Source organism: Eublepharis macularius, chromosome 17 (assembly GCF_028583425.1).
Source record: "Eublepharis macularius isolate TG4126 chromosome 17, MPM_Emac_v1.0, whole genome shotgun sequence".
Lineage (NCBI taxonomy): Eukaryota > Metazoa > Chordata > Lepidosauria > Squamata > Eublepharidae > Eublepharis > Eublepharis macularius.
The window spans coordinates 2177677-2199642 of NC_072806.1; the positions used below are offsets into that span (position 1 = coordinate 2177677).

At 49.5% G+C, this 21966-nt stretch overlaps 1 protein-coding gene across 3 annotated transcripts in view; it reads right to left on the bottom strand.

The window, feature by feature from the left end:
* Positions 1 to 21966, bottom strand: part of UBR4 (ubiquitin protein ligase E3 component n-recognin 4) — a 112460-nt gene that overhangs the window by 63278 nt on the left and 27216 nt on the right. For all 3 annotated transcript variants that reach the window (XM_055001526.1, XM_055001524.1, XM_055001525.1), the window contains exons 24-47: positions 20875 to 20997; positions 19809 to 20038; positions 19349 to 19473; positions 18812 to 18909; positions 18250 to 18407; positions 17905 to 18114; positions 17397 to 17498; positions 15994 to 16094; positions 15236 to 15434; positions 12675 to 12863; positions 11715 to 11778; positions 10930 to 11121; positions 9998 to 10068; positions 9680 to 9827; positions 8585 to 8812; positions 7719 to 7889; positions 6854 to 7036; positions 6115 to 6273; positions 5343 to 5495; positions 4836 to 5063; positions 3388 to 3545; positions 1495 to 1666; positions 535 to 736; positions 106 to 269 (exon numbers count right to left, since the gene is read on the bottom strand). In XM_055001526.1, coding sequence (XP_054857501.1) covers positions 106 to 269; positions 535 to 736; positions 1495 to 1666; positions 3388 to 3545; positions 4836 to 5063; positions 5343 to 5495; positions 6115 to 6273; positions 6854 to 7036; positions 7719 to 7889; positions 8585 to 8812; positions 9680 to 9827; positions 9998 to 10068; positions 10930 to 11121; positions 11715 to 11778; positions 12675 to 12863; positions 15236 to 15434; positions 15994 to 16094; positions 17397 to 17498; positions 17905 to 18114; positions 18250 to 18407; positions 18812 to 18909; positions 19349 to 19473; positions 19809 to 20038; positions 20875 to 20997 — 3828 coding nt within the window. The remainder of the gene's footprint in view (positions 1 to 105; positions 270 to 534; positions 737 to 1494; positions 1667 to 3387; positions 3546 to 4835; positions 5064 to 5342; positions 5496 to 6114; positions 6274 to 6853; positions 7037 to 7718; positions 7890 to 8584; positions 8813 to 9679; positions 9828 to 9997; positions 10069 to 10929; positions 11122 to 11714; positions 11779 to 12674; positions 12864 to 15235; positions 15435 to 15993; positions 16095 to 17396; positions 17499 to 17904; positions 18115 to 18249; positions 18408 to 18811; positions 18910 to 19348; positions 19474 to 19808; positions 20039 to 20874; positions 20998 to 21966) is intronic.

Here is a 21966-nt window from a genome sequence, read left to right on the forward strand (position 1 = left end):
AAGGAGAGGACAACGGCCTCTGTGACCACACCAGCACGCAAGTGCCCTGGAGCAGGAGAAGGTCTTGGGGGTGCCCACGAGCCTCTCGCTCTGCCCATGACTCACCTTGGTGCTGGCCACATACATGCCCGTGGAGTTCAGCCGATGCTTGATTTGCTGGGCATTGTAAACCTGCAAGAGGTCATTGCCTCCGAACTCCACATCCGTCAGCTGCTGGTTGTGCTCGAAGAAGTCTACGGGGAAGTTCACTTGGGTGGAGGTGCGAGTTGCTGGGAGGGAGGGGGAGAAAGAGCATCAGGTCAAGGGTCACAGATGCATGGCTTGCAGCTAACAGGAGACCTGACTGCATGCCCGCTGGGCGGGGGGCTTTGCAGAATTTGCCAATGTTGGAAAAGAAGCACAAGGCTGCCAATGCCCAACCGCCTTGCACTGTTTTGCAGATCGGCTGCCCGAAATGCCACTCTTCCTGCTGAAGGCGGCCACGCTGCGGAAGGAGTGCCAGGAAGGAAGAGACCCCCTTCCTCGCTGACTTACTGACAGCCGCTGCCTTGCGTTTGCGGACCGGCTTCATGATGCTGATGACGCTGCTGGGCTGCAGCGAGGGCTGGAGCCAGTAGGACGTGTTCTCCACGTTGGCCATGTAGATGCGCAGGCTGCCGTCCTCGCACAGGAGGATCATGGTTGTCCGCTGCTGCTCGTTGCAGGCTGTGTGGCGGATGGCCACCATGTCCTGGATCTAGAAGGCAAGGAGGGTGTGCACTGAAACGGAACCCCAAAGATCCAGCAGGGGATTATCCCCAGCTCTGCTACTGGAGTCACTTTTAAATGCAGAGGACGCCAGGGACTGGCCCGCATGCCAGGGGATCCGCCAGTGAGCTACAGCCTCTCCAAATCACCAACACAGATCAACACTGACCCATCCAGCCCAGTACTGTCCCCTCTCCAGCTTGCAGCAGCTTCTCCCAAGGTCTCCAAGGCAGTGGTTCCCTCGGCTTTGCTATGTGAGAGCCTTAGGCACGGAGATGTTGAGCCTCCCCAACGCTGGGATCTAGAGCTGCATGCCCTGAGAGCGGACAGGCAGTCGTCCTCAGACCCACTTCTGGCTCCTGAATGGCCCACGTGGTTTCAGTCGTAGCCCTTTGGCTTTATGAGCCTGGGGAGGGGCCTTAGAGAAAGCTGCTGCCACCTGCAGCAGAGAGTAAGTGCTAGACTGGACGAGCCAGTGGTCCAGCTCAGCAGAGGGCAGCTCCACGCATCCAATCTGCATTTCAGAAGCAGGGCCTCGGAGCCTCACCTAGAGGGCTAGTCCACGCCCACCCAGGCCTCCCTCTCCCCTTGAGAAAGGGCCTCATTTCAGGCTGGCGCAGCATTAGGCCTATTCTGCACACGATAGCTTTGGTATGGCCCTCTTTTCCTTGAGCAGAGAGATTTTATTTTCATCTCTGGGATGGAATGCAAATCTTCAGAAACAAGAACAAGCCAGCGAAGGCTGACCTTTGCTTTCGCTGGTAAGGTTTTAATTTCTTGAACGAGGAACGTGTCCGGCTTGGCCATGATCACCAGGGGGATTCCAGTGGTCTGTTGGACGCAGCACACAAGGCCCGGGTGGTTCATCACCTCCGACCACTGGCAGAGTGCTGGGGAGGTCTTGCTGCCACCGTTGGAGCTGCAAGAGAAGGAGAACAGGAAGAGCTGAGTCAGAGAAGAAGACGTAACAGCAATCTATCCCCGAGCAGAGTGGGCCAGGCAAAGCGCAGATCTAGAAGAAAGGATGTGATCTCTTCATCAAAGCCAAAATGCAATGTGTTAACTTTGGGCCAAAGTCTTCATAAGACATTGTAGAGTACAGACAGGGGCAGCTGCTAAAACCTGAGTTCTCCTTGTGGCTGTTGCTAAAGCATTAAAAATTTGGAGAAGCCTCAAAACAGGCAAACTTTCAAAAAAGCACGGCTGCAGCACCAGAACCAAAGGCATTTCTCACGTCACCATTCCCATGAACAGCAATCACTCCCACCTGTGCCAGCTGCTCCCCGCCTCCCCTCCATTTGTGCTCTTGGGCAGCCAAACATCTGCTCCGGCTGCCAAGACGGACCACTGGAAATGGATGGACTATGCAAGATTTCAGTACAGCCCTGCCTGTGGAGTGCGACGGCAGGACTAACTGCTCTGTGATGCTGCTCACAGCCAAAGGTAAGGCACCAGCATACTCAGAGAGCCCGAAGTAAGAGGGGCAGGGGATGCTGCAGGACTCCTCTTTACACGACCTCTTTTGGAAATTGGAAAGGCCGTTCACATTCCCCTCCAGAGCTGGGTACCCCTTGACTCTAAGGCAGGAAGGGACTTCCAGAAATCACTGAGTTATTTCCCTTCCCTTGCGGATCATCAAGAGTAGCCACACTTAACATTCCTTTGAAACTTGAGCTAATTTTACCCAACCTCTGGTCAGAACGCAATCTACCAAGCGGACCAAGGAACCTTATAGTTTCTCTACTAACTGCGGCTAAGGCTACTATAGCCACCTTGTGGAAGTATCCCGAACCTCCATCAATCGCATTATGGAATAATAAAATCTAGGAGTCTAGAACTATTTCTTCATGGAGAAGATCACCTTCCAACTTAAACAAGCAGACGCAGAGAATCTCCAGTCAAACCTCTTGGAGAAATAGCTACCTGTCTTAGATTATATGACCAGCTACGACATAAAACCCCGCGAGCAATATCCAACCCATCTTTTTAGTATTTGAAAACTTGTATCAATATATAGAATAACCATCAAAAACCTTTGGTCTCTCAGTGGACATTTATTAATGCAATTACCATATGCACCTTTTTGACTTTGTATGTAGATGATCATTTGTTTCTTGTGTTGAAATGTTACGTTTATTATTGTTATAAAAACAAAAAATCCTCCAAAAAAGTTTAAAAAAAAGAGTAGCCACACTTCTGAGGAAGAACACCTGCCTTGCACTCGGAAGGCCCCATGTCCAAGCCCTTGCATCTCCAAGTTAAAGGATCTAAGATACAGGGAAATATTCTCTGAGGCCCTGGGAGAGCGGCTACCAGCCTCACTCTAAACAGGGCAGCTCCATACATTCACCACCATTAAAATTCATGCTAAAACAGTCAAAGCTGATCTAAAAGACCAAAGGCACTACAGTGCTCGTAGCCAACTTGTTCCAGCAGCCAACCCCATGATTCTAGGTGGAAACCTGATCCTCACAACCCACTTCTAACATCTTGCTCTCCCTGCCAAGTGAACAGCAGGAGAAGAAATAACAAGCACCGAGATTTGCAGCCAGTCTCAAGCCCTGGATACCAGGAATGGGTCTGACTGCAAATGGAAGGAACGAGCCACATGGAAAAGGAGTTTGCCGGGAGTTCCCTCACCTCTTGATGTTGATGGGGAAGAGACGCATCACCTCCAGCGTGGCTCGGCTGACCGTGGCTGCAAAGGATTTGCCTTGACAGTAGCTGAAGAAGAGCATCTGCAGGACATGGGAGTAATACACGGACACGCCCCCTCCGGCCACCTGCCCGTTACTGTCCTGCAGGGGCACACAGGAAAGAACGCACGCTGGGACTGGGGCCCTTGCTGGCAAGGTGCATCGGCTTCAGAGCGCACCCAGGAACATTCACTGCAAGTTTTTTCCTTTGTCCCTAAACCCATCCAACCAAAATGTCAGCCCAGCCAACTCCCAAAGCCCTCCTGTCAAGTGTTTGTGAGTTCCAAAGGTCACCACGGGAGCCATTTAGCTATGAGGACAAAAAGGGCAAACTGATGTGATGTGCTGGAGAGAAACTGAGTTCAGACTCTGTATGAGGGTCATACAAATACAAACTTGTTCAATGCTCCATCTATACCCGCTTATGAAACACCTCCTGCCGCTGCTGTTATCGTAGAAACGCTGTTCTAGTCATGTTTTTAATATACTGTGACATTTTTGAAAATGTCAAGTTTTTTTTAATCCATACTTTTAATACTTTTTTATAATCAGACCTCAATTTCCATGAACAGATTTAAGGATCTTCAATGTGTTCCAGAATTATGGTTGTTGTGGGTTTTCCGGGCTGTATTGCTGTGGTCTTGGCATTGTGGTTCCTGACGTTTCGCCAGCAGCTGTGGCTGGCATCTTCAGAGGTGTAGCACCAAAAGACAGAGATCTCTCAGTGTCACAATGCCAAGACCACGACAATACAGCCCGGAAAACCCACAACAACCATCGTTCTCCGGCCGTGAAAGCCTTCGACAATACATTGTTCCAGAATTCCTTACTGTAAGCCAGTGACAAGGGTGTGGATTGCCTGTTCAGATTATACTAGAGAGTCCAGTAGCACCTTTAAGACTAACAAACTTTATTGCAGCATAAGCTTTCAAGAACCACAGTTCTCTTTGTCAGATGCGTCTGACGAAGAGAGCTGTGGTTCTCGAAAGCTTATGCTACAAATAAGTTGGTTAGTCTCTCTACTATTTTGCAACTACAGACTAACACGGCTAACTCATCTGGATCAGATTATACGGTGTGTAAGGCAGCATTTTCTCCATTACTTTAAGCTTCTTCTGCACACAGACATACAAAAGCATCTCTATGTTAAGTCAATCAATGGTGGCAAAGTTGAACTAAGCAGTTCTCTTACTGCAAAGCTCAGGCTGCTGAAGCACGGGCAAGATTTCTGTTGATGAACCGGTTGGGCTTGCCCAAAAAAACTCTCTCTGAGCTGTGAAGCTGGGCCACCCACCTTCTGCCAGCCTAACCAACTTGGACTATAAGCCACCCCTAGGGCCCCATGGAACCGCTGTGCCAAGGCGTGGGTGTCTGTGAGTAAAGGGATGTTACCTTCAGGTCCTCGTGGGTGATCTCCAGGACATTGGTAACATAGAAAGGGCCATGCTGGGCACTGCTGGCTTCCTCCATGAGCTGCGTGTAGATGTAGCCAGCGGAAGACATGATGACCACGATGTTTTTGCCCTCCTCATTGAACAGAAAGGTGATGTCCCGGATTTTGGAGCTGGGCAGCAGGAAGTAGAAAGTGGGGCTCAAGGCATCCACGGAGAGGTCGTAAATCTGGCAGGGGAGAAGGCAGAGCCAGCCATTCACGCAGGGCAGAGATGACCTAACATGCCTTCTATGTGTCAGCAGTACACCGATTATTTGCCACAGTTTTACCCTGACCTTCCTTCCTCCAAGGGGTCAGGGTTCCATGGTCCTCTCCTTCCTCTATTCTATCGTCAAGGACAACTACGATGCGGGAGAAGCTGCACCCCAGTGAGCATCACAGAAGAATGGGCAATTTTGAGCCTCGCCCCCCCCCCACACCCCCTCTGGCTTCTGCATTTTACCCACCTTCACAAAGTCTGCGGTGACAATTGCAAGCTCAGTCTGTGATCCCGGCAGCCACACGGCCTTAATGATGAAGTTGCCTGTGGCCAGCTGCGGGTGGAGCACCAAGTGGTCAGAGACGGACCCGGAGCTGCTGAAGGTGAGGACGTGGCAGTCCTGCCAAGAGGCACAAAGGGAGTTAAGAAGTTCGTGCTGGCTGGACGGGGGGGACACACACACACAAACACACACACACACACACACACACAAGCACAGAGTTTTGGAGAACAAAGGTCAAGAAGCCATGAAATTCTAGAAGCCCAAGATTTGATCTTATGTAAGAGTCCAGAAGTAATCAAGCTTCCCTCCGAAATGTCTAAATATTGTACAGCCTTCAACCAGGTTGCTGGGGGAGAGGCAGGGAGAGCACGCCCCTACAAATTCTGAGTGGGGTGGGGGGAGGAAACAGAATACACGTTTATGGAGAACTGAACAGTGTTTGTGATGGACACACAGGGCAACTATCGAGCCAGTTTCTCCCTTGTAACAGTTGCCTCGTTGGAAAGCCCAACGTAAAATTAAAAACATGCAAATAATTTTAAAAATGTAAACAAGCCAACAGATAGATGTGCAAACATGCCCTGTCCAGGAAGTGCGTGAGAGAGAGAGAGATTTAGGGAGGGCCCCTTGCTCTATGAAGTGCATCCTTTGCATGTGAAGGTTCCAGGCCCCTGGCCCTGGCCCCTCCGGTTCAAAAAGGGCCTCCAACAGCAGGCCTAGGAAAGGGCCTTCTCACCTTCAGCCCACAGACAGCCAGGTAGTCCTCTTTGCACGGATTCCCTGTCAGGCTCAACACGGTGAAGGGAACCGGGGCAGAGGCCAGGCGAGTAAGGGTCAGCTTGCGCTTGCTGGAATCAGCTTGCTTGAGCAAAGCTGAGAGTTGCAACACTGTGATCTGTGTCCGAAAATGAAGAGAGAAGAAAATGAAGTTTCAACCTCCTAACGAAGTTCCCAACACTGCACCGCACTTGCAATATGTCAGCAAGATGCAAAACCCAACCAGAAAGGCTACACGTACTACTTCAAGTAAGGTCTCAGCAATGCTGCAAAGGTCTCAAAGGAAACCAGATTTGTGTATAACCTGAGCTTCAACACAGGAAAGCACACAACTTAGTCAACAGCATGTAACTGTCAGTTTAAAAGTGAAAGGGCTTGACTGGACTAATCCAAAGAAACCTGAACTAACTCTATCCTTTATTATACCTTACAGCTATGGAATCAGTTGCAGTTTGGAAGTGACAGCTAGCTACTTGCAACGGATCTTTCAGCTGCAAACATACGAGTCTTGCGGTCTCCATCACGTCCCAGTTGTGTGTTCGGCCTTTTGTTTTGTTTTTTAAACATTCTGAGATGTCCAGGACTCTAGCTACGTCCTGTCCTTGCAATCTGCACAGCAACCACACCAGCAGGCATTTCCTGGGTTCTGCTACCATCACAGGCAACGTGGCAGGCTGTCCCCCTCCATCCAGACTCACCTTGCCCTTCTCGTGGCTGACGGCCAGGTGCTGGCGGCGCCCATGAGGTGAGGAAAGGACGCACATGGCCACTCGACGCAGGACGTGGGCGCTGATCAGCTGCCGGATGGTCTGGCCCTGATCTCCACTGTAGTTCATGCGGACATTTTCAAAGGCTCCTTCTTGCGAGCCAAGAGTTGGCACCTGGGCAGTTGGGAGACAGCGTAGACAAGCAAGCTGGTTGGCAGGCCCTGCTCAAAGAAAGAAGCTCCCACCCCCTGCTTGGTTCATAGGGGGCAGCAAAAACAGAACACTTTGCATCCTACTTGGAGGAAGGTAGTATGTTTAGGAGTCCTAGATCACGGTCAAGGACTTCAGGATATTTGGAGGGAGGGGAAGAAGTTATCTGATGTATTTGGGGGTTCCCTTTACCAGTGAGATAGGAAGCAAGCAAAAAGAGCACGCTGGAGTCCTCTACCCATAAGACTCCTACAAATTCCATCCTTCGGCCACCCTCATTTTAAGTACAAGACACTTATTAGCAAAACTGGTTAAGAAAAGAAATCAAGATTTATCTATTTCATTTTTACCCCGGGTTTCTCCCCGAGGGGGATGCAAAGCAGCTTATCTCGTTCTCCTCTCCTCCTTTTCATCCTCATAACAACCCTGTGAGGTAGGTTAGGCTAAGAGTGCATGACTGGCCCGAGGTCACCCAGTGAGCACCAACTGCAGAGCAGGGATCTGCATGAATTCCTTGCTGGAAGGTTTGGGCCAAACCTTTGGGAGTTCTCCAGTGGGTCCCAAATATCTACGCCACCCTGGAGCTAGCCCTGATCCCCCCCCCCCCAGAAACTGAGAAGGAGGGGAAAAAAACCCCAGTCCTCACCATCAGCTGATCCGTCATTTCCACCGTCTTGTCCAGCGTGTGCAACTCGTGGAGAGCCTGCTGGGCTCGGCTGCTGCTGCCCATAGCCGAGGCCTGCTGGAAGTTGCCCTGGATGGCTTCCATGAGGAAGTGCAGCATGTCCAGCACCAGAGGAGCAAAGGAGAAGCTGGCCTGCAGAGCGGGAGGAGGAGGGAAGAACTTCCACGGCTGCCTAACCCACCGGGGGCAAGCCAAGCCAAGCCAAGCTCCCGATTCAGGAGGGAAACCAAGAGGATGGCGAGGTTAGAGCACTTCCCTATGAGGAAAGGCTGAAGGGTCTGGGATTTTCTGGTTTAGGGAAAAGACAACTAAGGGGAGAACATGACAGAGAACTATAAAGCTATGCATGGGGTAGAGGGGGGACAGAGGGAACTTGGCTTTCCCTCACGCAAAATACTCCCAACTCGTGGTCATCCAATGAAGCTGAGGGGCAGCAGATTCAGGGTGGACCAAAGGAAATTCTGTACTCAATGAATGCTCAAACCGTGGAATGCACTGCCAGAGGACGCAGTGATGGCAACAGGCTTTAAAGGGGGATTAGGAAGATTTATGGATAGGTCTATCCGTGGCCATGAGCCACGGTAACTAAAGGGAGGCGCCACACGCAAAGGCAGAAGACCTCCGGGTGCCAGCGCCAGGAGGCGACATGCGGGGAGGGCCTCGGCTTCTGTGCCCCGTTGCTGGCCCTCCACAGTCACTGGCTGGCCGCTATGGGAGGCGGGACGCTGGAGGAGGTGGACCACGGGCTTGCTCCAGCAGGGCTCTTCAGATGCCCTTAGATTCACACCCTTCCAACCGAAGGCGGCTCCCCTCCTACCGCGTCGTACCTGAGACTGCAGCTGCTCCCGACAGCCCTCCACGTTCCTGCACAGGCTGCTCTTCTTGGGCTTCTCTTCGTCGGGGCCTCGCCCGTCACTGACGCAGACTTTGGACTTGTCCGTGGGTGAGGTGCTGGAGTGCCGAACGACACTCTCTGGAACACGGGGCTCACTCTGAAAGGCCGACTCCTTCATGGTGGAGCTCATGCCACTGCTGGGGGTTCTCTTCACCAAGGCCTTGGGCACCAAAAGCAAAGCCAAAGATGTCGCTGCAAGGTTTGAACTGGCTCATCGTCACATTTGCCAGGCTACCCAGGAGCCAGGTCACCTACTGGCAGCGTGGACTCTTTGGCGCACTGTGCCCCTAGAGCTGGGCTTGGCCCCCTCTGCCCTGATGCAGGATGAAGACACAATAGACTGCAAAGCAATGACAAGCCCCCAGAGACGACTAGCTGATGACTCTAAGGAGCAGAGAACTCGGCAGCCCCTTCCAGGCCCTGGACCAAAAGAAAACCCACCTGGCCTCTTCCGGACGCTACACTCCCTGGCAACTGGCTCTTATGCAGCTGCTGTCAAAATCCAGGCCAGAATGCCCCACACTTGAAGCAGGGGATTGGAGGCGGCGGCTTAGAGGCAATCCAGTCTGACTCTCTGCTCAGTGCAGATCAAGAGCGACAGCCTTCCCAGCAGAGAGCTGCCCAGCCACTCCTTGAAGATCCCCAGCACGGGAGAGCCCATCCCCCACACCTCTAGGCAACTGGATCTGCTGTCAACCCACTCTCATTATTAAGAACTTCTCCCAACGTTCAACCAAACAGATCCAGTCTTGCTCTCTGGAAGAGCAGAAACACGTTTGTTGCACAAGAGAGGATAAACAATTCCCCTCTGCTCAAGGGTAAATACGCTCCGCCCCCCCCCGCCCTTCCAATCTTTCCTTGCTTCCCAGACTGGGACCACCTTTGCTGTCCCTCCTTTGACCCATTCAAACATGACTACACCCTTCTTAAAGCACAACTGGACTCTTCTGGAACATCTGTCTCTAACACAGCCTCGAGTGTCTCGGCATCCTTCCCGTTTCCAAGCTTCCTCATGCATCCAGCTTACCAGGCAACTGCCATCTTCTTTTGCTCCACAGTCGCAGAAGAATGACCCGTACTTGGCGTAAGAGATCTCGTGGTCTTTGTGGCAAACCTTTGCGCAAACTGTGCAAACGCCGACACCATCAACCATCTTACAGGTGTGGCAGTGGTACCTGCATGGTTAGAAATAAGACACATTAATCATATTTATGCAATGATGACTTGTGGTAGGCACAGCAACCTGCAACACCATGGAATGGTGGAGCTCAATGAACGCCAAGCCTAAGAGATAATAATCGGCACAGAGGGGCACCCAGCTCAATATCCCGCAAGCATAACTCACCAGTGTTGGTTCATGAATTCTTTCTGTGTGATTGTAAATGTGCAAAGTTTATTGCAGAGGGAGTCTTCATCCTAGCCACATGCCAAAAAAAAAAGAGAGAGAGGACGTTTAGCCAGGAAACTACAATCAATATTATGATATAATATGCATCTGACTAAGAGAGCTGTGGTTCTCCAAAGCTTGTAAGTTGGTTGATATTGTGATATAGTTTTCACAAAGAGTGAACAAGGTGGAAAATCCTCTTTCTGGGCTACAAAACTGCCCAAGGAAAACAGAAGTTTAAAAACCAGAATATTCTAACCAATGCAAAGACCACCAGCTTCCTCCCCAATGTGATAGTTCTGCATTGCAGGGATTTAATCTTTTTAACTACAAAGCCTGCGGTCATCCAAGCCCCCTCGGAAGCAGCCCAGCCCAGTTTGGAGCAGTCACCTCATACAAAAAGGGCAACGTTTTTACATGCCCCTGATGAAGCAGTCTCCAGGCCACAAAGTCTTCTGCCACAACTTACCCGATGACTAAAGAGTTCCCTGCAGTGCCATTTCAGCCTCTGGAGAGAGGATTTCATTCTAAGAAATACCCTCATTTTTGAGCACTCGCTCTCTTCATTTGATGCAGCACAAAGGAATGGCAAACTTGCAGCACCTGAATGACTGCCCTCCCATTGTACTAGAGCAGATTGAGGGCGAATCCTCTGAAATGAGCATCTTTCTTAAGACAAAATGCTCAGGACCACGTGCCCCGTCCACAGCCAGCAATGGCACTTCAAGGAACTCTCCCACCCAACACACCCGGTCTTGCTATTTGCTTCTCCGTAGAAACGCTATTCTCTCTGTTGCTAACATCATATCGGAACTCAAGACCCTCCCGGGCCACAGTCCATGTCTCTCTGCCCTATGCAGCCAGCTCTCTGTTCACTCTACTCCACCAACCGAGTCTTCCGCTTGCGAGTCCTCTTCTTCCACGGCCAGCTCTTCCACCCAATCCGAGTCCACCTCGATGGCCCTCTCCTCACCGTCCACTGAGAGATGGGGGGTGCCCTGGCTGCCGGTCTGGCTTAGCGCATTTGTGACGTCAGCCAGGTAGGACACAATGTGACATGTACACTCCAGAACGGTTGCATGCTGCAGGAGACAATTCATTGGAGACCCGGCTTCATCGGCAGCCCTTCATATGGGATTTAGTTCTCAAGCTACTGAAGAAACCAAGCCCAGTAACCGTAACTTTCTATATACAAATTGTTCATTAAGATTTCTTAAAGTACATGAATACAGAATAGACATTTCTCTTTACATCTGAGGAGAAAAGAGTTTACAAGAATAGTTGCAGAAACCAAAATTAACATTGGTTTTAACACAGGTGTTGTGTAACCACATTCATTTTACAGTGTAAGATTTCCAAGAAGAAACTCAGAAGCAAGTCAACTATTCAACTTCAAGTGGGATAGCAACAAATATCTCAGAAGTTATATTTGATTAACAGCTGTTTATGAATGCATCTGCTTCTTCACTAGTCGAAGACCTTCTGTGGAAGAGAACAGCACTCTCGGTGAAGGGGCGCTTGTGCAATCGCTCTATCAAGTTCTCTACCCATGTCAAAAAACTGCATAGGTACAATGTCTCATTTTCCTTTAACCGGCTCTGCCCTCCTTTCCACAAACCCCATCAAATGGAGCGCAAGGAGTTGACGCACCCAAAGACCCGTCCTCCGGTCTTACCTTGCCATGCATGACGTTAGCGTTCATTTTCTCGATAACGTTCTTCTGAGACAAGTACTTCTTGCTGGAAAGATACAGGAAAGGGGGCTTTATAGAGTATCTAGCAAGCTGGCTTACCTCGCCTTAAACATCCACCCCCCGTCACACGTACGGTTTAGAAGCCACACCCCCGGAAGAAACACAAGGAATCCTCCTGGGCCACCCCACCTTCTACGCCACAAAGCCTCATGAAATCACTGGGTCTGGTGGGAGGGAAAATCATGCCCGTGCTGCCACAGCAACCAGACCACCACTCCATGGCTCAGCTTGGAGGTGGGCCTGCGCCCCTGTCACCTGGGCAATATGGTCAGCATATCTTGCGCAGCTTGGCTTGGGCCACCAGAAGCCCAGCGCTCGCCTGATCCAGGATTTCAGTTAAAGACAAGAGAAATCTCACAGGCTGCTTTTGCCAAACCACCTCCTCAGGGATACAGGCGCTTCAGATTTCACGGCCACCCACAGAGAAGTCTTACTAAGCTCCAAGTCACAGTCACAGCCTTCTCCCCGACCAGCAATTTCTGTCCTTTTCTATTTTAAAGCAGCTGCTCCCCACAACGGGAGTTTCAAAACTGCTAGTGGCACAGCAAAGGGTGCTGCCAGTCTAAAAGGCTCCGCTTGGGTACGTGTATCTAGTTAAAAACTGTTTTCTGGATTGTGGCTTAAAAAGCGAGAAACAGAAATCCCAGCAGAGGCCTCAAGCTCTGCAACAGGACAGCTGCCTTTGGACAGAAGAGGCCACTGGTTCTTCCCAACAGCAGCACTGGAAAGGTTTTCAGCCTAAGATTATAATTCAGGACCAGCCACTGGATGTAAAGAACAGTTTGGGCTGAACGGCTGCACGTGGGCCACAAAAACCAACTCCTCAAGGCCAGCAACCCCCAAGAGACACCCGTCCACCCACCCTTCAACCGCATCTCTTACCATCTCCCCAGCCAATCGACGGCTGCGCTGTGAAGCTGGAGATGCCCCGCCCCTTGCCCAGCACTGGCCAGGGTAGCCATGACAACCATGAGCTCTGGAAAGCCCGCCCCGTCCCCATTCGCCAGCATCTCCGTGGCCATCGGGATGAGGGTGCTCAGGAGGACAGTGCAGGCGCCTTCACCGACTTGGCTGGGGGCAGAGACGACAGATCACGGTTAGCAAGACCAGGTCATAACAAGAATATGAATCACATCACATCGTCCCCTCGTTGTACATGTGTCTTCTAGTGAACTGGGTATGAGTTTTAACAGGGTTTTTTTTTTACAGGTTATATAACCACAAAGATGTTGCTTGCATCTTTGCCAGCCAATTAAAAGTAGTAAACAGCAGCAGACCTGGCGTTCTTTCATGGCTAGCGTGGACCAATCACGATCCGCTCACTTAACTTTTCCCATGACCACCTAATGACTGATGCACTTTATCTTGCACCTTCCAGCTAGGCAGATGCCACATGACTGAAAACCTAAGAATCAGCTAAATCTGAAACCAATCATGTTTTCATATTGTTGTCACGCGTGAACGATTTTAGAGGTTTCTATTTATAGCACATGCTAATTATTATAAAAGATAGCAGATCAGGAGTTTGCTGAAAGAAATCTCATGAAGATCTAGCTGAGAAAAATACATTTGTATGTGTGCTTATTGATAATTCAATGATTTCATAGTAAATCTGATTTTAAATTAATCTTAGATTTATTTGAGAGATGTCAGGAGAGCTCATACTTGACGCATGTACCTCTTCAATACTCACAGGTTTTATTTTAATAATCCTTTATATTATCAAATAATCCTTTATTAAAAATTTTAGAGCTTATTTCAATAAAGAATAAACATTAGTGTTAAAACAAAGAGAACCCATATATATTATCTGTATTAACAGATTCTTCAAAGAAGAAGGGGGCTGGTTTAGCAGCACAAGTGAAAAATGGAATGCAGAAGGTAAATTTACAGAAGGCAAACACGTCTACAGTTTTAAAGCAGGTGTAATGGCACTCTTGAGATTATAACGTAACTTGCCCCAAAGCCTCACATCTGAGCTCTCTCAGGAAGGGCCCACCTGCTTTGGAATCAGAAGCCCCTCTGCTCACTCCCTGGCACCTCGAGATGCTAAGAAAGATCTTGCTCTGCTGCCAGCTGAAACCTTGGAGACTCACTGCCAGTATGGGGCTAGATAAACCAATGCCCTGATCCAGTACAGGGCACAGGCCTTCTGCTGGAGATCCAGTTAAAAGGATTCGGTGTAGCAGGGCTGTGAAAGACTTCCTCTGCCAGCCAGAGCAGACAGAATGGAGCTAGATGGATCAATGGTCCGACTTTGCATCAGGCAGTTCTGTATAAGGGTTATTTTAGAGGGAAGGATTTATACAACACTCAGGGGGTATTGATTCCAGTGCAAGAAGTATTAGGGAAAGTGGGAGACCAATATTGGTTAAGGATCATGGCTTTATATAATATTTTGAAACAGAGAAGGCATTGCAGAATACTAAACAAGGAGGATACTCCGCTCGAAAAAATATATATTGTATCAAAGAGGGTAATAAGAAGGGTATTGCAAGGAGGTTATACAACTTAATGAATAAAGACAAAGACTACATGGCTGGGATAATACAAACTAAGTGGGAAAGAGAGGTGAATTTAACAGTACAGGAGATAGACAGACTAATGAAAGGAATATTGGAAATAAAAATAGAAAAATTTAGACAATTGGAGATGAAATTAATATTGAAATGGTATAGGACACCTTCCCAGTTATCCTATATGATTAAGGGAATGAATTCAAATTGTTGGCATTGTAAGAGGATAAAGGGATATTATGTTCATCTTTGGTGGGAATGTCCCAAAGTAACTGAATTTTGGCAAATGGTCCTGGAAAAGGTGGAGGATTTATGTAAAGTTAAAATAGAATTGACAGGGAAGGTGTTGTTTACGGGAGTTCTGGGGAATAACAAAGCAGATAAGTCTAAACAGGAGTTGTTTAAAACAATGATCATTGCTGCACATGCAGTCATAGCTTATGGCTGGAAGGATGCGGCAAAGTGGACTATGAGTAGATGGAACTTGTATCTATATCAAATGATTCAATCAGATATTCTGTCTATATTAAAACAGGAAACGACATGGGAGGATAATATATTAGAGATAAGGAAGAAATAGCTTGGGTATGTAAATTGGGTAAGGGAAGGGGGGGGCAAACAAAGATACATTTGACAAAATCCAAAGGGTGTGCTTATGGTAGCAAGTATAAAGTTTTTTTTTCCAATTGGTTGCTCACGGGAAGGGGAAAATGTTGTATTGATGTAGGATTACGTTAATGTAATGAAAGTGACTATGTATGGCTATGTAACCAAAGACATCAATACAATAAATAAAAAAAAAAGAAAAGAAAAAAATGTATAAGGCAGTTCCACAGATTCCTATATGTTCCATACCACTTAACTAATTTCAGCCTCTCGCGCTTCCCATCTGCCTCAATAGCTGCTGCGGATGAGCCTAAAACTTACCTATTCTCTCGAACAATGTATGTCGTCAGGAGCTGGAGCAGCTGCCGGTTCTCCTGAACCACGTCCAGCTGATCGGACTCCTTCGGGGGTGAAGTGGTCATTCTCGTCAGCCAGGCCTGAAGGCGTACCGGCTCCACGCAGGCCAGCTGGGCCAGGGAGCCACAGAGGCGCAAAAGGCTGGGGTTGGGGCTCTTCTCGGCTAAAGGGGCAGGGAAAGATCAGAGGAGGAGATTAAGTAGCCAGACCCTTATTTAAATTAACAAGTGCTGTGGCCCAAGATCATTGAGTTTTTATTTTATTTACATTATTTATAGTCTGCCTTTCTCACTGAGACTAAAGGCAGATTATATAGTATAAGTCAATAGGATCAACAACTGGTACATTCAATAAACAATACAATAGGGTAAGGATAGCAGAAATTTGAAAAGAATAAAATACACAGCTGAAAATCAATGCTGAAATAAAACATAAGCAGATTGGTATGACATATTAAACAGTGTGGAACTATCCAGTATGAGCACGCTTATAACAACAGAGAGTATTCAGTAGTATAATCTACAGTCCCTATTCCCAAACCAACACATCTCTCTGAGCCATTTCCTTACAGCTGTGCAAGAAAGAACTCTTAAGACTGCCCTGATTCTATGCCAGAGAAAGATGAGTGCAGATCAAGCCAGATTACCTCCTGAGCTAGCCATAATAATAATAATAATAATAAACCCTCACTACTAGAGAAAATGCAAAACTAGACCACTCACTCAGCTGGAAGAGCTTCGTAAAAAATTTCAGCACTCGGTTGCAGAACTTTGCAGAGAGGTTTTCGTTGGCTGTAGCCATCATGATCTGGACCAGTTCTCCACTATTGGGAAAAAGGAAAGGGTGGTGGTGGGGAAAAGGGTTTGAGAGAAGATGTCCGGGGCCCACAGAATTGCACAGAGGGTCCGTGGGACTTGGGGCTTGTGTTTCTCAAGCAAGTGGCTTTGGAAATCAGGGAGATTTTCAGGCTGGGATGCAGGGGAGAGGAGCCTGCCATTCACAGGAAGGCCCATCACTGGATGCCACTGCTTGGATCCGATGCTTTCACAGCTCTTTTTTCTGCCATTTCCTCCTGAGGAAGCTTTGAAGTCCTACACTAGCTACTAGGCTGGTTCCAACGCAAACCTTGATAATGAAAAATGGGAGAGGAGGGCCGGAGTGGAACAAGCACCCCAAATTCCTGCTCTGGCAAGTTTGGGGGCTCCAAGACCTCCGCAGCTCCCTCCCGCTGGTCCAGGCGGTCAAGGGGGAAGGTGACAGGACAGGCGGAAGAGGCAGAACAGCCTGGCTTCTCTGCGTGTTGCTTGATGCCTGGAGAGCGCCCAAAGGGGTCTGCTGTGACGAGTGGCCTTGAAGGACCCCTTCAGCTGGACAGGCAGGAACTGGACTGAGCAGCAGAGAGAGCCACTGGACCAGATCCAGACCCTTGCTCTGCTATTCACCCTCAGCTGGTCTGCTGTGAGGCCAAACTGGACACAAACATCACGCATGCCGTCCTCAACCCCTCACAAGAAAGCCCAGATTTTTAAAAGTACGGGTCACGTGTCATAGTGGATATTTGTGAACAAAAAGTCTTCAGTGGGGCTTTTAGAAGCCCATCACATCACACGAAGGAAGGACGTCACACAGTGTGAGGTTAGCCGATGGAATCTGCTGCCAGAAGGTCTGGGGACTGTCACTGCCTCAAAAGGGCTTCGGATTAGACACAGTTGCGCAGAACAAGTCTATACGCGAAGCGGCATTCCCATGGTGAGTGGCAGCAGGCCCCGTAAGAACAACTGCAGAGCTACAAGTAATGATTGTTGGATTGTTTTGGTTTAAACTCTTTTAAAGTATAAATTTACATGTATGTTTTATTGGATGTAATCCGCCCTGAGCCTGCTTGTGCAGGGAGGGTGGAATAAAAATTGAAAACAATAATAAAAATAAATAATAAATGAGGGAGGCCTCTGCCCTTGAGCACCTGCTGCTTGCAAACATCTGACGATACCTGGCTGACCATTTGGGGGGGGGGGAGCCGAACGGTGCTCACCACGGAGCCCGCTCTACTGGCACTCTGTTCTTAGCAGTGCCCAAACAAGGGCCGGCATTCTAGAAAGGCCGAAAGAAACACAAGGGGGCTCACCTCTCCGAGAAAAACTCTTCCATGGCTTTGCGGGCCTGGCTGCTCTCCAGCTGCTTCTCCAGGTGCTGCAGACACTCCTCCAAGATGGTTTCATCAAGGCCACTGAGGGGGTGGCAGGAGGAAGGGAGGAGGACAATGATAAAGTTGCGGTTTGGGCTTAAAGTTGTGGTTTGGGCTTAAAGGAAACACGTGTGCTTTGGGGCCCGGAGGAGTGAAACTCCTCAGCTGGACACATCTGGAGCTGCCCAGGTCAACAGGGGTTTTCTTCCCCCCACAGTGAGGTAGATTTTACTAAAAGCCATTTTATCAATGAAACAAGAGTTTAATCAAAGGGGTTTGGGGGGGTTTTTTTGGCCAGACACCTCAGAAATGTTTCCTGCAATCACAGGGTCCTCCCTCATTGGAAGGCTTCAAGCAGGCATGTAGGGAGGGTCATACAGGAGCCACGGATCCACGAGATTTCTGAGACACAGATCGTTTGGGGCATTAAAAGGTCAAAGCTGAGCACCTGTTGGGGTCGGAGTGGTTGGCCAGGATGTTGTAGCAGCCCATGATCAGCTTCTCGTAGACACGGGACAGGAACTCATCAGACTCTGCCGGGCCCAGGATTCTCTCAAGGGAGTTACTGCTGATCTCCGCCACGCTCTCCGTGCCAGTCTCCAAGAGGAGAGGCAGCAGCGTGCGGATCGCCTGGGGTGGGTTTAATTCATCAGACCAGCTGGAGGGGGGAGAGAACAGAACCATCAGAACGCTTCCAAGCCAAGGCATCGGACAAGCAAAGATCAGCACACATGATTGAGCACACAGGCCTGGCAGAAGGAAAAGGATGCTGAACAAAAACGTTTGCACTCACACGACAAGGTCCCCGGTGAGTCTGACCAAGGAGAGGAGGGTGCGCTTCAGGGAAGCAGCGAGAGGAAGGCTCTGACTGCAGAGTGTGCCAAGGTGGGCAGCCTGCACGGCGCTGATGTAGCTCTCTGCTGGGATTGTGTCATTTGCAAATGCATTGCGCTATAAAGAATCCCCAAGGGAAAAGGACATGGTTTGGGGAGAGGCAGAGAGAGAGTGGAGTGAAAGAGGAGCAGCATCATTAATGGATTTTACATGAAGAAGACAGCTTTTCTAGACTAGCCAAGATTGTTTTACCCCAGGACTGAATTTCAGCATCTCCCCACCCCTCACATCTTGTCTAGGCGCCCCCCCCACCCACCCACCCCCGGGGATATCGTAATGAAGCAAAAGGACAAAACCGGGCAGAGAAACGGCTCACATGGAAGAGAAACCGGCCCGCTGACCATCAGCCAAAAGAAGGAACCATAGCAGTGACCACCTCCTCCTGGCTGTTTCCCACTGCCCCCTGCTGACTGGATGCTGCATTAGCACAGCTAGAAAGGGGTAGAGGGACTTGGACTCACCCATGAACCGATATTGGGGAATTCGTTGGTGTGGATGTTGTTCCACGACTCACACAAAGACTGCACTGATGAAGGCAAGTTCTGGACAAGAGCTGGCCCTGCGTCAGAGAGAAGGACATAAGGTCAGCTGACCCCCCAACCCCTGCTTCCCGTGAAAACTGCAGAGCCCCGTGGAGGCTCTTCGATCCTTCTAGACCCACAGGAGCTCTCCTGAGACCGAGGCAGGCAGATCTCTTGCAGCTTTGATGGCTTCCCAGTGGACCGGGGGGGGGGGGTCTCATACATGTGCTTTACTATTGAGCTTTGGAGTCTTCCCGAAAGCTATCTCCTCACCCCCAGCAGCAAAAGCTTTTCTGCAGAACCAGGGTATCGCCCTCCCAGTGCAGCCCTCAAGAAGCCGGCATGTCGCAGACACAGAAGGACGGGGCGGTATATTACAAAGGCCACATCCTTTCCCCGGCAGAATTCCAGCCCAGTTCACTGCATCCCTCGCCCAAGAAGCCATCCGAGGAGGAGCGGAGGTGGTGGCTCACTCACCCAGGGTGTTGGACTTGCATCGGCTGGACCCAATGGCCAGGACAGCAGCGTAGCCCTGCAGCTTCTCTTCAGCTGGCTTGTTCTCAGCAGAGCCCTCTTCAGAGAGGCTCTGCAGCAAGTAGGACCTGCGTTGGCAACGGAGGAAAGGCCTTGGTGAGGGGCAGGGCGGTTCAGTTCAGAATCTCCACCATGCCCAACGGGCAAAAGGCACACGAAGGCATGAATCTGCCTGCCACTGAATCACACCCAAGATCCGAACGGCAGCGGTGCTGCAGGGTCTCAGGTCAACGCCTACTGCCTCGTCCTTTCAGGTGGAGATGCTGGGGATTGAACCTGGGGCCTTCTGCAGGCCAAGCAGATGCTCTACCAGTAAGCCATGCCCCCCCCCAAGGCCATTCTCTTGTCTGAGAGCTAAGGAACACTCTGGGCGCCAAGGGCTCCTCCGCGTCATCTCGCATACCTGGTGAAGGTGGCGTAGGTATCAATCAGCTGCAAGGTAGCAGGCAGCAGGTTCTTGGTGATCTCAGAGGATTTGTGGGGGTCAGTCTCGGCAGCGAGCCTGGAGAAGTGTTCGTCAAGGGAGACCTGGACTTTGGAAACGGCAGCGTCCAGAGTATAGATCGACTGCAAGCTGGGGATCTCATGAAGTCTGAGAATCGTGGTGCAGTCAATCCCGCAAAAAGACGAAATCTTTGAAGAGAACAGCAATGGATCCCATTTGTACCCCATGCGTCCTCCAAGGAATCCAGGGTGGCCAAACAGGGGCTTATTTTACCCACAAAATTAACCCTCCTCCTTCCAGCTGTATTAACCATTTAATCTCAGAAATCACCCCTCTCTCTAAAAAAGCATGAAAGCCTCAGGGGTAGCTTGGCTCAGACCAGAGTTGCCAGTCCCCTACTGGGGGCAGGTTAAGAATGACAGTGATTTGCCCAAAGCCACCCAATGAGCTTGGAGACTGAGCAGCGATGGGAACCCGGCCTTCTCCAGATTCTAACTCAGTCCGTTAGGACCTTGCTCTGCCACATTTTGACCATTCCCTCCCACACAAGTTAAGGCAAAGTCTCCCCTGCCCAGGCTGAACTGCAAAGGAGGTTTCCCTCTTGTTATGCGGCTGGGCTACTCGTCCCAGGGTGTTTGCGAGGGGCTCTTCAGTCCTCTCCTGCCTAGAATGAGCAGCAATGGAAGCCTTGGCCGGGTTCTCTTTTATGACCCACCTGAGCTGGGCACTGCCACTTGCCTCTTTCTCGGCTTGTGCAGGAATAACCAGCTTGGTGGAAAAGAGAGGCCTTTGCTAAAGCCCCCAAGTCAGGAAAGAGATTACAAGAGCCGTCTGCCTAGGACAGCTTGAAAGAAAGTGAACAAAGGTAGAGGAAAGCGTGGCCTTTGGGATAAGACACTATTCCAGGATCAAGATGGGAATCTTTTGGGGGTGGGGGTGATTTGATCCCTGGGGCTCCAGCTGTCCTACAGAAAACCCTTCTTGCTGCCACTAGCATCAGTGTTCTCTCTGCCCGTTCACACACCTGCCTAGCAAAGTACTCCTCGGCTATTTCCACATCGTACTTCACCGAACTGCACTTGGCCGATGTCAGCTCAACGAGAGAAGCCGCGTGCTCAGCTTTCATGCCCTGCTTGATGAGGTGATCCTAAACAGAAGTTGAAAGGGGAAAACAAAAGATGGCCCTGAGTCACATGTGAGAGAACAGCGAAGCTTAAGCACAACAAAGAGCGATTTAATGAGAGACGCATCCCACAGCAAAGGAGGCCCGGTGATAAGAGCATGGGAAGGAGAGCAAGGGAGGCGATCTCTCTCTGATCTCCTTCCTTTTAACAGCTGCAAGAACCCAGATTGTTGACTGTTTCATCGTGCGGCAATTCCCACCAGCACGAAAGTGGACTTTTATTCAAAAAAAGGAGTTTGGGATCAATGAATATTCAATAAAGCAACATGATGAGACCAAAGGAGACGCACAGACCATTTTCTTGAGAAATAGTAATCATACGTAGTAGATTCGGAACAGGATTAACATTTATATTTTAAAAAACTCCCTTTTTATCTCAGTATTTTAAGTCATGAAATGCTCTCTCTAACATATTATAATTTACAACCTGTTTCCTCTCCCCTGCCAGAGCGCCTCGAGAAAACGGAATGACTGATACTTTTTCTTCCATCTTCCCACTCCCTGAATCAGGTATTTTAATATGCATGATATTCTTGTGTTTTATTACAGCATCGTTCTGTTATTTGTATGAACGGATATTTCTGCAAATACAAACTAAAACAAAGAACTGAAAAAAAGATTTGGGAAGGAAGCTTATATACAACCCTTCCTCATATTCAATAATATAAAGAAAACTTGGAAATTAGACTGAGGAAAAGGCCTAAATACTGCAGATGCTCAAGGCATCAAAACTGCCTGAGTTCTTTCCACACGATCTAGGAAGCGGAAATTTGTGTGCACGTAGCCCAAGAAACTCCAGTTAAATATTTTTGGACCATGCTCTTAAGATGCTAGGATGATTGCAAGTAACTGCTAGGAAGACATTCAAAATCTACAGAATTGTCGACTTCCTGTTTGGGATCCATGGAGGTCTAACGCAGCTCCACTTGCGGA